Genomic DNA, 16,234 nt, shown 5'->3' with positions numbered 1-16,234 from the left:
GGATTTGCTCGGTATTGCTAGAAAAAACTAGGTACAACTCGATATTTGCTAGATATTTGAAATATATCCAAAAGGTGATGGGATGTTGTTCGGCTCGTCAAGGAATTAAAAAAACGCACGCGCTAGAACCCAAAAAACAGCGGGTGGTCGGCGACTTTTCTTCATGCTACGTGGCGCTAAAACGTTGGTGGCCGAACGTAGAGGAGCGTACGTTCACCGAACCAAATAAAAGTTCCTCACTGTAGATCCGCTCCTGGGAATCCATTTGTGATCCGAACGATTTGTCGTATGAGCGTATGCACTTGTACAATAGGTCATCACCTTCATATTCATGTGATTTAGGCTTCGTTTGGGATGGCTTTTTTACTGCTTCTTAAAGCTGATTTCTAGTACAAAATTTTTAATTTTTTACTAAAAACTGATTTAAAAAGTAGTAAGAAAATCGTACCAAACGAAACCTTAGTGTACAATTAGCACATTGATTTGTTTGCATGCTCGCACATTCTACATGCAACACTACTATATTAAGCCAATATTTTCTTATATTGTTGGTGCATATATGCTTAGGCTTGGTTGTAGCTTATTACAAAGCTTTGTAATTTTTTTGGCTTTAGGTATTTTGTACATTTAATGAAGTACATAGTGATGTATTAATAGAGCTATGATGCTGAGTTCAACCTATACTACTGGCTCCGATAATTATGGGTTATAAGACTTGTCAGCTCTTGCTTGTGTCCCATTTTTTTTTTTCCTTATCATCTTAAGCCTATGAGATTCCCTTTGACATAACATGTGATTATTAATAAGGATCCTCATATCACCGTCACTTGACTGAGTAGACCGCAACTAAGATGACTTGGGATAATTGAATTATATGTCTTGATCTGGATTAATTATTCTGTGGGGACGTCAAACGTCGTCCGAATACCAATCAGAATGCTCCATGCACTACAGGAAAATGCCCTATTACCATCGGATTTTTCCGGCTGAAATTGCAACGCAGTATATGGTGGATATGTTTGCCGGAAACATTACGGCGGACTTTCCGGCGGCCTGGCCGCCGCAAGGTTACCGGCGGCTAATACGCCGGTTATGTGCCGGTTTTATAACTTTACCGGCACATAGTCCGCCGGCAATTACCGACGAATGTACCAGCGTATTTTGTGTCGACTTAACTTAAACACGACGAAATAATACCGGCGAATGTTCCGTCGGTATTTCCGGCTGAAAGTACGACGGAAGACGAAAACAATAAAACGTCGGTATGTAAAAATATTTGTTTGAAAGGCCGACGGAAAATATTTCCGACGAAAATAGTACGCCGGTAAAAATTTCCGACACGTGATTTTTTTGGCGGAGGATTTTTTGCCGGAAATCCGTCGGCAACCAATAATTTCCGGCGCATTTCTGTTGTTACCGGTATCAGCTTCTTTTCCTGTAGTGATGTCACCTCTTGCTCGCTAGTGAGGCTCTGCACCGCGACTTTATATTGCTAACGTTGCGTAATCTGGTTGGTCTCGATCCGGATGACGTTTTGCATCCAGTCTTCATACAGAATAATTTCCTCTTGATCTGAGTCGTCTTCCCATATCCTTGGGTTAAGACCATACTTTTTTTTTTTAAACTCCCTTAGATCTTCAATGTTTTTTTAAACAATGCAATTAATGGTCATCAACAAGAATCCATATGTCATCCAACTTGAATAAGTAGAATTAGGCTATAAAAACTCAGAATAATGAAAGAATGAGACCTTAACTGAGTAGATTATCAATGAAATTTATTCTTTTAGCAATGAATCCCCTATAATGTAATATGATCTTCATTAGGTCCCTAATAAAGTGGCTTATTTTTTATATGGGTTGAATTTTTAGACCCGATCCGAATTCAACTTGAGTAAAAAATAACATACCTAAACATGACCCATCTAACCCATTTATTATACGGGTTTTAGATGAACCCAATCTAGATAACATAATAATGACTTGTTACCTTTATTATTATATTTATTGAGGTTAAATATGCCCCAAAATTTACAAAGAGATTTTATTTTATCTTAAAAATTGGTTAATAGTTCATGTTCATATTTGACCATACCATGTTGTTGGATTAGTTCACAAATTGACACCACTAATTACTTATATTAATTATCCTAAGCACTTTTAAATATCTTAAATACTTTTTAACTTTCATAATAATTTGGCTTAGCATTGTGATTAAGATATGAAATCACAAAATGTGAAGTTTAATTTAGTAATATTTTGCACTGTTATCATATGCTTGGTAGTCAATTATATAATTGTTCATGTTCATATTTGACCATACCATGTTGTTGGATTAGTTCACAAATTGACACCACTAATTACTTATATTAATTATCCTAAGCACTTTTAAATATCTTAAATACTTTTTAACTTTCATAATAATTTGGCTTAGCATTGTGATTAAGATATGAAATCACAAAATGTGGAGTCCACTTTAGTAATATTTTTGCATTGTTATCATAAGTTTGGCAATCAATTATCTAATTTAAAAAACTTGGCTTTTCAATGATAGAGCTTAGCTACAAAACGAGCCTTGTCGACTCTATTAATAAGCAACTTATTAGTGTTCGAACACGTCTGATTGAGCTGCGTGAAAAGTTATTATTTCTAATGGAAAAATCCGTCTAAAAACGAGTCCCTTTTTTTAGGAAATTATAGTTTCCGGTGGATGCAAAACAACCGAGAATTTAACTGTTGTAATTATTGATAGAATGTTTATCGAAAACCAACCTATAATGGGAGAGATTATTGAGTTCGGACATCGGACACAGCTTACATTCGGTATTCATAGTACTGAGCAGTACTGAGCTCAGTACTGTGAAGTATTGAATACCGAGCAATACCGAGCTCTGTACTGAGTCGATACTGCTCGGTACTGCTCAGTACAAAGTAGGAGGTGATGTGTCACATTTTCATTGGGCTCCGAACACGTCCGGTGTCCGAACCCAATAATTTGCCCTATAATGGAGGCAAACAACATCATTCCTACTTAATTATCCATAGAAAATACAGTAATATGTCATGATTTTTTACCCTTATAAATAATCACAACAAGATAATGACACAAATGTAAAATGGGTAAATTTAACAATACAATTTGTTGCAATTAAGTGTTTAAATAATTACAACATTCATAATAAAGATGTCATCATAGTTGTATTTCGTGATACATAAATCATAAAATTTTAACTAGTCTTCCTCATTGGCCGATGAATCATAATCAGGTGACGTTGGTTAAAAGAGTATAATTAAGCGATGATGATTAGGAGATCACAATTGAGTGGTCATACATGAGACTATAATTAGGCGATGATGGTTAAATGATTATGATTAAGTGACAGTGGTTAGAGAACTATAATTAAGAGATAATGATATGAGAACCTTAATTGGCTAATGATGGTTGTGAGATGATAGTTGGGTAATGATGCTCTGAGTAGTATAGTTGGATGAAGATAGTTAGGAGACAGTAGTCGGATTACAATGATCAGAGGATAATATTTAGCAATGGTGGTCGAAAGATCATAATAAGGATATAATGATTGGATGATTATAGTTGGGTGATACTGGTTCTCCAGATATGTATCATTCTAATGAGAACATTCAACACATTTTTTCAACGGAATACCATAACCTCACCGTAAGGACTGCAAGCATTGGCCACCTTGAAAAATTCTAAATAATTCATGTTATTATAAGTTTTCAATGTAAAAAACTTTGATCTTTTTTAGAACTCTTTTTTTTTTTTAATGTGTAGCTGAAGTTAAGATGTTAAATACTTTTTTTTCTTACTGTAAATATTCTAGCACACAATAATTAGAAAAAAATTATCCTTAATATTTTTTATAAATTGGCTATTCACAAATGATTGTATTTTTTTCATAATTTATTATTAAAATTCAAATCTTTGCATATTACTTTTAAATTCAACCACAAATAAATATAAAGCTATAAGATAAAAACTTCAAAATCTTAAAATATTTAAATTTATTTTAAAATAAATATAATATAAAATTAATTAATTATTATGTATTTTATTTATAGGCCAAATATTTCCCTTTAAAAAACCCTGCTGAACCCTTAGAACCTTAGCCAGCCACAGTCTCTATAAATTCAATTCCCGTCATTGCATTCGCAACCCACCTCATCCTCCGACCCGTCATCTCTTCCACCGCGAAAACCCTAGATCCTTCGCAACTCCTCTCCAATGTCCAACCAGATCTACTATGGCTCAACTTACACGAGCGGCGGAGTAGGTGGTTACACACTACGAGCCGCCGATCCCTACCTTCCCTCTGCCATCGGTTCCTCCCGGTACTCCACTGATGGGTTCGCCATTGCCGACGTCGGCGAGCGGACTTCTTCCCTGTCCTCAAGCCAGACCAACGGTTTGAAGCTTTCTAGTGTGGAAATCCGCGGCGTCGGCGGAGGTGGGAGCTACTCGCTTGGGAAGATTGGCGGGGCTCCGACGTCGATGTCGTGGCTTGGGGTTGATGGGTTGAGTGATGTGGGATCGAAGAGGTCCGCTGAAGGTGAGAGTGTTTACTTTTTGTTTATTCGGAGAAAGATTTTGGTTTATTGTTTGATTTTAGTTGATATGCTGTAGGACTAGTGTTCGACTGTATTGAAGTTACAGGTATGTGTTGGTTGCGTAATGATATTTTAGTTTGGTATTTTAGGATATCAGATATTAAACTGGGGTTGATTACAGCTATTCTAGAATTTCTTTTGTCATTTAGGTTAGTTGGTTTGATTTGTTTCTTATGTCTTATTGAGGATAATTTATATAAAATAGTCAAATGATACTTAGTTTTTTTGGAATAGCATAAAAAAGAGTATAAAATGCGTCAATAGGTGGTGAAGTTGAATACAAATGGAATCTGAGAGAATGGTTTGGGAAAGGCAGCATGCCGGAAATTAGGCAAGATATTCATGTAGATGGAGAAGCACTTGGAAGGATTAACGAGATTATAGACAAAAGAAGGGTTAATGGAGTTGATATCAAGTAGTTGGGACGAGGTTGAAGATGCAGATGGTACTGATTAGAATTGTTCCACGAACATTTCATTCTAGATTGTTAAGTGACGAGGTGAAGTTTAGATCAGTCGAAATATCTTATTGTTGTTAAATATGGATTCTCTAGTCTTATTCTTATTTGGCGTTTTGTATCATATGTAGGGCCGGGCCAAGTTATATTGCTAGAAACATGCTACCTTGGTATTATTGGCTCTGTTAGATTGATTGTTTATTTGAAGGATTCATGTTGTAGTTGGTGCAGATCTATTTCTTGTGTATACATTATCAAAATGATTAGAGTTGTAATATTAACTCCTGATTCATTTGTGAAATTGAAGTTGAAACTTCATTGCCTAATTTTCATGCTTTTTAGTGTCCATATTTGATATTTTTGTCTCGATGGCCTATTAAGGCTATCACAAGATTTACTGCACATTTCATGTTAGTGGTAAACTAAATTGAAGTTAAAAAATGATAATCTTTGATGTTGTACTCTTAATTTTTTTTCTCGATCACCCTCTATAGAATTATTTACAGGCATAAGTAGTAATCATTCATCTCACTCTTATGAATGTGTTTTGTATGGCTTAGTTGGTCTCACCCAAAATGTAACCATGAAATTTGCCTTCATGATTCAAAATCCATGATATAAGAAATTTTGTGCTCTCTCTTTCCGATGGCATATGTTAATACATACTGTCTATTGAATAGATCTATCTTTCCGTTGCATATTATGTCACAGGGCTACTATAATAGAAGATTATGTTTGTATGTATTGAATGACTATAACCATTGATTATGTGCTGTGTGAAACATTTGCTCTATAAGGTAGATAAAACAGGCAGAATTATGTTAGAGGTACATTTATTGATAAATATTTGCGATATCTCATCTTAATTTAACCTCGACTTCTTTTCCTTCCTTATTCTGAGAAGTTTGGCAATCAAGTATGCTTTCTATGTATTCTTTCTCCAGCCCATTTTTTTTTTATAATTGATGGAACCTTAGAAGGCTTCTTTGAGGTGCAAGGAATGTAGTGATGAGTCGGATATGTCATATAGTTTCAATTTTTTCCTTCTTAGCATCTGTATCGTTCATCATTGTGTTAGCCAATATTTGCATTTAAATGCATGTAAGATGGACATGTTTCACTAAGAATTGGGAAAAAAATCGATGCATATGTATAAATGCGCTGACACTTATTTAAATAACACACTAACCATCTGAAGAGCGTGCATGAAAGGACTTAAAAAAAGCCTTCACAATAGTATATATTTATGGACACATTGCATTGCATGCTTGCACATGGTTAAACGAAATAATTAAGAAAATAAAATAAATTTATCTTATAAGAGTATGTTGCTGTTGCTTATCCGCCTCTATTTGGAAAGACAGTTAACTTTTTTTTTTGAAAAACTAAATTTTATGCGATTTGGCTATGTAAAATTGTTGTAACCGTTGTTATTGAGTATGTTAAATTGATTATTCCCATAAATGTTTTTCCTATTTACATATATCTTCATGGAATTAAGTGTGGGGTTTGGGTACCATATTTCTTAAAAAAAATACTATGTTTAATAGTCTGCGGTTCATTGAAGATTTGCAATATTTTTGGGGATGATATATTTTGCAATTCTTTGGACACTTTATGTAATTCTTCTGCAGGCTAGGTTTGACACATCATGTAGTGCTGAAGGGGATTGAATGGAAAATTAGGACTCATAAGGCAAACCCTAATTTGTTGGGATAATGCTACTAATAATGATTGGACACTCTTTATTACCTACAACTCAACATTTTGGAGCATATTATATCAATAGTTGGTTGAAGGCATAAATTGTTGAGGTTATTTGAAAATTGGTAGGATAGGTTACTTAGAAAGTCCTCTGAGGTACTTGGCCAGAATATTCAGTAGATAGATTAGCCAAGATATCTAACACTCCCATGACATGGTGAAGATGATGCAGTACAGAAAAAGTAACATCCGCTAAAGCTTATTAACATGTAGGTTTCAGTGCTTCGTATTCTCTGATTCATCCTTCCAGCAGAAATACACTAAACGGGGGTATGCGGGGTATGCTTGTAATATTGGATCATTGTGATTATTCTAAAAGTCAATGGTCCATCGCCTTTTTTATATTACGGAACTTTGCTCGTCATGGATATATTGCAGTTGCATTACGATATATTGAAGATTCAATGCCAACTTTGGCACATTTATTTTAAGTTACTATTTAGGATTTTTTTTTTTTTGGGTTTCTAGACCGATGTTTGCAATTTTAGATTTCTCAACCCATTGTACATTGCCAGGGCCCACCTTAGATTGACTTACATTATAATACATATGCTCCTTTGATTAGGAAGTACATTAGTTCCACGAAAATTGCTGTTTTTTGTGTCTTTAGGCTTTTGATTGCTACGAGTTAGGGTACTCTTGCATTTCCTAACCATAGTTTTAGACTTTTATGTTGGTAAGGGTTTTTTCTTTTGAAAAAAAATGTAAAATCTCCTTTGCATGGCAAACAAATGATAATTAGTTTTCTTACATTGAACATCCAATAAGGGCGTGATTGCGGTGTTTCTTATTTTGCTTTGTTGTAGTCTAGTTCCTTGGGCATGTCATCTTATTTACTATGGTACTAAGGCTGGATGACAGCTTTTATTTAGATAAAAGGCCATTCAATTAATTTCCATATATTTCCTTACAAATTATATGATACTTTGTTATTACAGTAAATGTTTTCAGTTGTGTTAGTTGATATTATAAATTACTACTTGTATGCTTCTGTTATCTTATTATATTTTCTCTACTATCTACGTATAGCTCTCTACAATCAGAGTATTTTGGCATATAACACTATTGGCCAAAGTGATGCTTTATTGTCCAAATACTCTTTGGTCAAACGCCCTAGAGTCGTGAGTGCAAGCCACCTGCCTTTGTATCCTGAACGGCCTGGAGAGAAGGATTGTGCTTACTATATGATGACAAGAACCTGTAAATTTGGAGATGCTTGCAAGTTTGATCATCCAATTTGGGTTCCTGAAGGGGGAATCCCAGACTGGAAAGAGGTGACTACTACTATTCTTTTTATATATGGGAGTTTTAAGTACTATGATTACTACTATAGGATAGTTCTCTGAATATACGCACTCGTTATTACTTTAATGAATTCTTTCAAATTTTCTAGTTATTTTATTATATATTATCAGCTGGGTACGTTTTTGAGGTTGGTTTTTGAACTATTACGCCATGAAATGTCATTCTTTGTTATGTTTTGAAAACCTATAATTTTTTTATTCTTTATATGATATTTTCTATATATTCTCAAGAAGTGTTAGCTTTTTCATACATGTTCTTGTCTACCAATAATGCAAGAATTTAATAGACCATATTTAGGTGGTAGTTGGCGGCAAATTATTTTGAATTTGTTAACTATGTTATATATCTTGATATATATTATTTGTGCTGCTATTGATAATGATGCTACCAGGTAAATGTATTCATAATATCGTGTGATAATTGTTCAAATAATGGATCAGGTTTAAATTATGGGCTTAGTTAAAAGTTTGAGCTGGGCCAAAGAAAGGCCTGCCAACTTGTTTTGGTTAACTGAAGTTGTTCATATGGATATCTGATTGCCATGCGTCACAAATTTAAAGGACTTCAGACACACACACACATACTAAACTAGTGTACATGGAAAAAGGCGTACTTGCCGTGTTATATATCTACATTATGAGACAATTCTGAATTTGAAATCTAATGCATTTCACATCATGCAAATTATTGCTTATAAAATGAAATATATTATATGATACAATTTTAATTTTTAGATAATTATTTACTTAGCATTTAGCCATTTAACTATTACATTCTGCATACACTTATTTTTAAATTTGAATTTAAATTGATTCATTGAAAAATATAACTATTTTATTTCTATGAAATCATGCACGTCAACTATTATAATTTAATTTATTTTATTAATCTTTAGTTTTCCAATCAGGACCTTAGAAACAACTAACAATTTCAATTTATTTTTATTATTTTTATCATCTCTTGTAGTGTAATTGCATTGATTAGTCTGTGTGTTTATATAAAAGAATATATAGATTTGTATTAACTAGAAATAATATATTGTTCATTTGCATCAGAATAGTTCATATATAAGAATTGAGTTTTTTTGGACAAGCAATGCTGAGCTTGAGCGATTGACCTATTCATTTTGGATGGAGTATGAGCGTAAATTTTTTCATTGTTCGAGCGGTTGTCTTGATTAGTCAGATAGGATTACTAACTTGATTTGACAAGCTGACTTGGTTTGACATGACCTGATTTAATAAACTAACCCATCTGATGTATTTTTTACTATGTAACTGAATATATCTAGCGGTTTCATCGCTTACAACTTAAAAGAAATATGCCCTTTGTGTTAGTTGGCCCAAGTAGAGAAGCATCTCAAGGTTCTGTGAGATTGGATATATTAACCTTTATAATATAATTAGTATTTGAATGCAGTTAGTATTCTTCAAATATTGTAAGCTAATGTAAAAAGTTTATATGATAGTTCGTTTGTAGTTGCAAAGAGGATTGTGATATAGTCATTTAGCCGCACAGAGAGCATGTCATTTGTTAACTGAAGAAAATATGCTCAACTAAACCACCTGTAAAAACTTGCATGGGCTGTTGATGTAAATCCTCCAAGTTAACCATACTGATTGATTTTGTGCATAGAAAATGTTTTTTTAAATCTTCCTGATTACTTTAACCAACTTTTATCCCTTCCACCTCTCTTTTGTTGCTGATCTCTTCTTTGCTATCTTCACTTTAATTCCCCTTTGGCCTCAAATGCAACATCCCATGGATTGCGCTGCTTATCACCATCATGGTTTGCCTCAACTATTCCATTCCTATACTCCTTCGCCACTGAAGGTCAAGGACCATGCTACGGCTCATATGAGTAAGGGAATTTTCACTGTAAGACAGTTTTTTTTGTTGAGGACCTTGTAGCTAATGACACTTTAAAGTAGGAGATCACTACCCCACGTTGCACTAAAGGCCTCTTGGTATGTGATGTGATGATGTTGTCTTCATAGATTGTGATCTTGGTTGGGAAAATCATCATTGAGAAGGGATCTATTTTCACTTGTTCATCATCTCAAAGATGGTGTCCAAGAACAATTACTGTTTCTAGAGAAATATCCATCCCATAGCTAAGGAAACATGCTTGAAAGCTATGTCAGTTTGCCAAAATTTTTTGTTGAAACCCTCTGGTTGTCGAGCAAGGGGTGATGCCACATCTCATAAATTTGATATTGTATTTAATTTGGTCTGTTTGAGATTAAATGGGACATAATCGAGATTTAATTGTACAAAATAAAATTAATGTGTTTGTATGCATATGTTGCTGTATCAGTGGAGATGTTTACTAATCTTTCACTTATGACTTGGATTAGGTTTATTTTGGTCTAATTTCTATAAACTAGTATATTCTATTGATGGAATTGTCAGCTGAGCATACTCTCTCATTTAACACAATTAAGCTGTACTCTTGGACCAAATTTTCTTGTCTAATACCTTAAAAAAAGCCATTATAGTTCTCCAAAATGTAGGTAAGAAATCTCTAGTTTCAACTTGTTTTGGCACTTTGGCATAGTTACGAATTAATTTTTAACACTGTTTCTTTGTGCAGGTTCCACATAATCCTGCACCTGAATCCCTTCCGGAGAGACCAGGAGAACCTGATTGTCCTGTAAGATTTGAGTGTATATTTCAATTAAGGGCTTTATTATTATCCCCAGTCTTTAACTTTATTAACCTTGCTTTTTTTTGTTTACAATGTGCAGTACTTTTTGAAGACTCAAAAGTGCAAATATGGTTTGAATTGCAAGTTCAACCATCCCAAAGAGAAATTAGATTCTTCAACAGGTGTAGTACAGGTAGGATTTATCTGACTTATTATGCTCTGCTGTTTCCACCTTTATGCTATACGTTATTCATCTCAATTTAATACACATGCAGAGCAATGAAATTTATGCCAACTCAGAATTACCGGAAAGGCCATCAGAACCTGTATGCGCGGTGAGTTTGCTTTCTCAAAACAATCTAACTTTTTCTTGATTATCCTTTAGAACACCCTTTCTTGATTATCCTTTATAACACCCTTTCTTGATTAAAATTTCTTTCTCTAGTTTTATGCAAAGACCGGAAAGTGTAAATTTGGTGGAAATTGCAAATTTCATCATCCAAAGGACACTCTGATACAGTCAGCTGGAAAAGACATAGGTAGTGCTGCAAATAATGAACCGACAACAAATAATGATAATGCTACCAATGGTTATTCAAAACAAACGAAGACATTCATTCCATTCACACCTGCTTTATGGCATAATTCTAAGGGCCTACCCATTCGACCGGTAAGCTTTTTCATCCAGCGATAGAAACTTTGGACAGTTAAAATGTGGTGTTAATAACTTATTTTTGTAACCGATTGCGTTATATGAATTGTTTCTTCTTTTATAGGGTGAAACAGATTGCCCATTCTACCTAAAAACTGGCAGGTAAGATTTACTTATTTCTCCTTCATGCGGAAAGGATCTTACCAATAAGTCTAGGACCCTCAGATATCTTATTTTCTTGTTTCCATTCTGCACAGCTGCAAATATGGTGCTACTTGTCGATATAGTCACCCAGACAGATATTGTATGTTTTTTGCACTATTATAGCCTTTTCTTTGGAGACAACTCAACTGTTTCTTTCCTACACTTATGATTCTTTTTTGGTTTGCAATCTTCTGCAGTGATCAGTACTCCTGTTACTGCTAATATAAACAACGCAATTATAACTCCACCAGTTGCTACTGTACCAGTTGGAGTCATAAATCCAGCGGCTAGCTTTCTCCCGTCTTTAGATCCTCGTTTATCTCAGGTTTATGCAGCATAACTCACTCCAATCAGCTTTCTTATATGACTTACGATGATTGTTTAAATTGAGCTTTTTTTTTTTTTTTGGCCATTGTGATCTGCGAGTTTACATTTTAATGCTTCATGGACTAACATACCTTGTTACTGCTACAGTTTGGAGTTGGAGCAGCCATATATCCTCAAAGGCCTGGAGAAATTGAATGCGATGTATGTTATCTATATGAACTTTTGCACCATTATTATGATTGCCCGCTTCAAATGTGTGGTTGTTTTCTTGATCTTAAAGCTGTGCATTTATGGAGTAATTTTTTGCATTTTGGTCCGTCAGTTTATTATGTCTTAGATTCGCTTTGTTGTCTTTTGCTTAATTGGTTCTTTTTAGGTTTTGCTAAGCAAGGAAGCTGTCCTCTTGAATGTTATTTTCTTCGCAATGGTATTTTATCTTGGTGGACTATTTCTAGTTTGGTCTAAGAAGTTAGAACCATACAGACTAACTTGTTATTATGCTGTGGCCTTGTCTCTAGGTTATCTTTTAAACATTATAGGTTTTGTCATTATCATCAACAGCAGCAGCTGCTGCTATTATGTTATGGGATGAACTTTTTGCCTTTTTGGAGGACAATGATTGCTCTATTAATTCTACTTTTAGCATCAATCACTTTACATAATCATCAAACTCAAGATCATATTGTTGATTATAATATATTATATGAAATTATTTGCGAACGAAGTTTCATTAATTTTCATAGTAATTAAATCATTCATTGAGCTTATATAAAAAAATAATTGGATGACATATAAAACCCTTTTAAAGTCAAACTTTACACTTCACTAAGTATCACTATTCAATACTACTACAACAAAAACAGCATCAAGCCTTTATCCCACTACATGGGGTCGGCAACATGAATACTTTTTTTTCCATTATGTCCTGTTAATAGTCAAATTTTCATTTAAATCTAATAAAGAAATGTCATTTCTAAAATTTTCTAACCAAGACTTTTTAGGTCTACCTCTACCTTTCTTAACATAAGTCAAATCTAATACATCTATTTTTCTAATTTGGTCATCAGAAGGCCGCTGTTTTATGTGACCAAACCATCTAAGGTGACTCTCTTTAATCTTATCTTCCACTGGAGCTATTCTAACATTTTCACGTATATGCTCATTTCGTATCCCGTCTCTAAGAGTAAAGCCACTCATGCACCTAAGCATCCTCATCTCTTCAACGCTTAATATTATGTTTCTCTTTTAATGGCCAATATTCTGCACCATAAAGTATTGCAAGTCTCACCATCATCTTATAGAAATTTCACTTAAGCTTGAGGGGGACTTTTCTATCGCACAACAAGCTCAATGCATTCCTCCACTTCAACCATCCGACTTGAATTCTACTAACAATATCCACATCTATTTCACCACCACTTTGATCAATAAACCCAAGATATCTAAAACGTGTACTCTTATTAATGACTTGATCCCCCAAAGTCAGAATCCCCCACTATATCTATTACTACTAAAATTACACTCCATGCATTCAATTTTAGATCCACTCAAACGAAAATCTTTAGACTCTAAGGTCGACCTCCATAATTCAAGTTTACCTTCAACTCCCTCTCTAGTCTTATCAACAAGAAGAATTTCATCAACAAAAAGCATACATCAGGGCACATTCTCTTGCAATGCAATATATGATGAGAACATCCATGGCTAAAGCAAAAAGATATGAGCTTAAGGCTGATCCTTGATGTAATCCGATTGAAATAGGAAAATACTTAGTCAAACCACATTGCGCTTGAACACAAGTAACAACTCTTGCTTACATATCCTTAATGATTTGAATATAAGCATTATATACCCTTTTCTTTTCTAGAACTCTCCATAACACTTCTCTTAGAACTTCTAATAGGATGTTTGCAATGAATGGGATAGGATTCTTGTGGTGTTGTGATTCTATTGGCTTTGAGAAATTGTAAAATTAGGTTAAAATGGATCAAACATTGTAAGTTACAACAACGATTGGATAAGGAGGGCCTTATATAGCCGCGCTAAATGGCCTCATAAACTCTCTTCTCATTTGTAGTTATTATGTAGCAGCGGTGTCTGTTAATTATGAATGCAATTGACTCTAAAATTAGAGATGTCATGATTTATTTGCATGCAGTACTATATGAAGACTGGCCAATGCAAGTTTGCAGAGAGATGCAGGTTCCATCACCCCATAGATAGATCAGCACCAATTGCAAGTGTCAACAAGCAAGCTCAACAAGCTGTCAAACTTAGTCTTGCTGGTCTCCCAAGAAGAGAGGTACACTTTTTTTTTTTCTTTCTCATAATTGTAAAACTATTCGCTCTAGTACGGATAGATACCTGTAGGATGTGTAGTGCTTTCGCTTTCTTACTGCAAGCAGCTATTAGTATTCATTTACCATTTTGAGGCTTAGACGGGCATGAAATATTTATTCATCAACTATAGTGGATATTTCTTTAATAAATTTCTTGTATGATACCCAAATAAAATAAAAAACTTTTTAAAAAATAGTTGTCATTATAAGAAATTAAAAAACATGGGCTAGTGAAGGATTTGTATTGCCAATTAGGGGTGTCAATATTTGACATGACAAAAAAATTTGATCCGAACCAAAAATTTTAGGTTTGGGTTGACCAGAACCGGGTTGGGTTCGGGTTGGGGTTTTCGGCCCATTTAAAAAATCGGGTTGGGTTCGGGTTGACCCGAAAACCTGGGAATGACCTGAACTGCCTGGCCTAACTAGAGCTAATGCCCGCGTCGCGTGTCGCATCCCTGTTGTCCCGCGCCATGTCCGTGTCGGTTTGCCCGTCGCGCTGACCCGCCTGCCTGTCGTTGCCGCGTCGCTTCCCGCCTTCCCCATTTCCCGATTGACGACACTATCGGCTGCCGCTCCGCCGGTTTTCGGCCTGTCGTTGCCGACCTGTTGTTGTTGTGTCAGCAGGTTGGGTTAGGTTGACCTGAAGCGGGTCGGGTTCAAATCCAAAAAACTGACCCGCTTACAGAAATGGGTCGGGTTCGGGTTGACCAGAATAATGCCGTTCAGTTTTGGGTTCGACCCAAACCTAACCCATGACCCGAAATTGCACCCCTTATTGCTAATGATGCCATCCTTGCTAGAAATCTGAAGGCTGGTATTGCTGTTCTGATTTAAGTTAGTGTCTTTTCAAGAGTGAATGAGTAGCTCAAAATTTTGGCCGACTCTCGAGCTCTACTTACAATAACTATTTGTGTAAATTTTATCTGATGGAAAACGAATCATGAAAATTACATTCTGTTATTTTTGGAGGTTGTGGTGACCTGAAGACCTAATTCGGAGTTACCGCAAGGTTGTGGAAGGCCAAAGTAAACGTGTATATTAAGAAGAATTTCTTAAACAATAAACCCTAAAAATTCACAATTTAAAAACTGTATATAGTGAGATTTGAACATATAGTGCAATAATTTTCTTCCCCACAGGGTTCGGTTGCCTGCCCGTTCTATATGAAGACAGGCACTTGCAAGTACGGGGCGATGTGCAGATTTGACCACCCTCCTCCAGGAGAAGCCATAGCCATGTCGACCATTCAAGAAAGCGGAGAAGTGGAAAAAGATGAGGCTGAGATTGGTCAGTAGTAAATTACGGTTTGATTAACTTTTATTACAGTATTTTGCAGGTGAGCTTTCTTCCTTTTAAGCTGTGAAGGTTAGCATGCTCTCATGATGTTTGGTTGTGTTGACGATTTCGTTGTGAAATTTCCTTCTTATTATTAGTCTGTTGTTTTCTTCATATTATATGCTTAACGGTGTTATTTTGTTGGCACCCAGAACTCTTATATGGCACTCATTATTCTTCATCTATTTGTCCTTATTTTTTTTCTTTATATGTTTATTCAATGTTTAGGGTTTAGGTGTAGAGTTGAAAATATTATTTATGAGTTCATATATATATATGAAAAATGATCAAAGTGATTCATAATTATATTAATAATTCTATCATAAGATTATTTTGATTTTTTTTTTTAAGATTTGGGAGATTTAAAATAATATTTTAATATAATTGAGAATTATTTTAACCATTCATAAAGAGCCAGAAGATCATTTTGATATTTTTTTCATTAAGAAGCCAAAGGAAAAAAAAAGAAGAAGTTCGAACTCATTTGTTTAATAAACTTAGGCCTCATTTGAGATGGCTTAATTTTGCATTTGATAAATCAATTTTTGTTAAATTAAATTGAGATTAAATAAG

The 16,234-nt window shown here is 34.7% G+C and overlaps 1 protein-coding gene across 2 annotated transcripts; it reads left to right on the top strand.

Moving 5' to 3' along the window:
• The first annotated feature begins 4,124 nt into the window (after positions 1 to 4,124).
• On the top strand, positions 4,125 to 15,842 carry LOC110092233 (zinc finger CCCH domain-containing protein 37). 2 transcript variants are annotated; one of them, XM_020816693.2, is made up of 12 exons: positions 4,125 to 4,570; positions 7,879 to 8,123; positions 10,748 to 10,807; positions 10,902 to 10,994; positions 11,077 to 11,136; positions 11,247 to 11,471; positions 11,578 to 11,615; positions 11,711 to 11,757; positions 11,855 to 11,982; positions 12,132 to 12,185; positions 14,143 to 14,286; positions 15,466 to 15,842. In XM_020816693.2, exons 1-12 carry the CDS (start codon positions 4,246 to 4,248, stop codon positions 15,619 to 15,621), a joined length of 1,575 nt encoding a protein of 524 aa, XP_020672352.1. In that variant the 5' UTR covers positions 4,125 to 4,245; the 3' UTR covers positions 15,622 to 15,842. The 2 variants fall into 2 exon arrangements, with proteins under 2 accessions (XP_020672352.1, XP_020672353.1); XM_020816694.2 differs by lacking the exon at positions 7,879 to 8,123 and having other exon boundaries at positions 4,399 to 4,570.
• The last annotated feature ends 392 nt before the right edge of the window (positions 15,843 to 16,234 follow it).

This window comes from Dendrobium catenatum, unplaced genomic scaffold, assembly GCF_001605985.2.
Source record: "Dendrobium catenatum unplaced genomic scaffold, ASM160598v2 fragScaff_scaffold_716, whole genome shotgun sequence".
NCBI lineage: Eukaryota > Viridiplantae > Streptophyta > Magnoliopsida > Asparagales > Orchidaceae > Dendrobium > Dendrobium catenatum.
This window is presented reverse-complemented; position numbering and strand designations above follow the sequence as displayed.

Coding starts and splice junctions, on each gene's coding strand:
- LOC110092233 (XM_020816693.2), top strand. CDS start 4,246: ATGTCCAACCAGATCTACTATGGCTCAACTTACACGAGCGGCGGAGTA. Junction 11,983..12,131: donor TAGATCCTCGTTTATCTCAG/GTTTATGCAGCA, acceptor TTACTGCTACAG/TTTGGAGTTGGAGCAGCCAT. Junction 12,186..14,142: donor CTGGAGAAATTGAATGCGAT/GTATGTTATCTA, acceptor ATTTGCATGCAG/TACTATATGAAGACTGGCCA.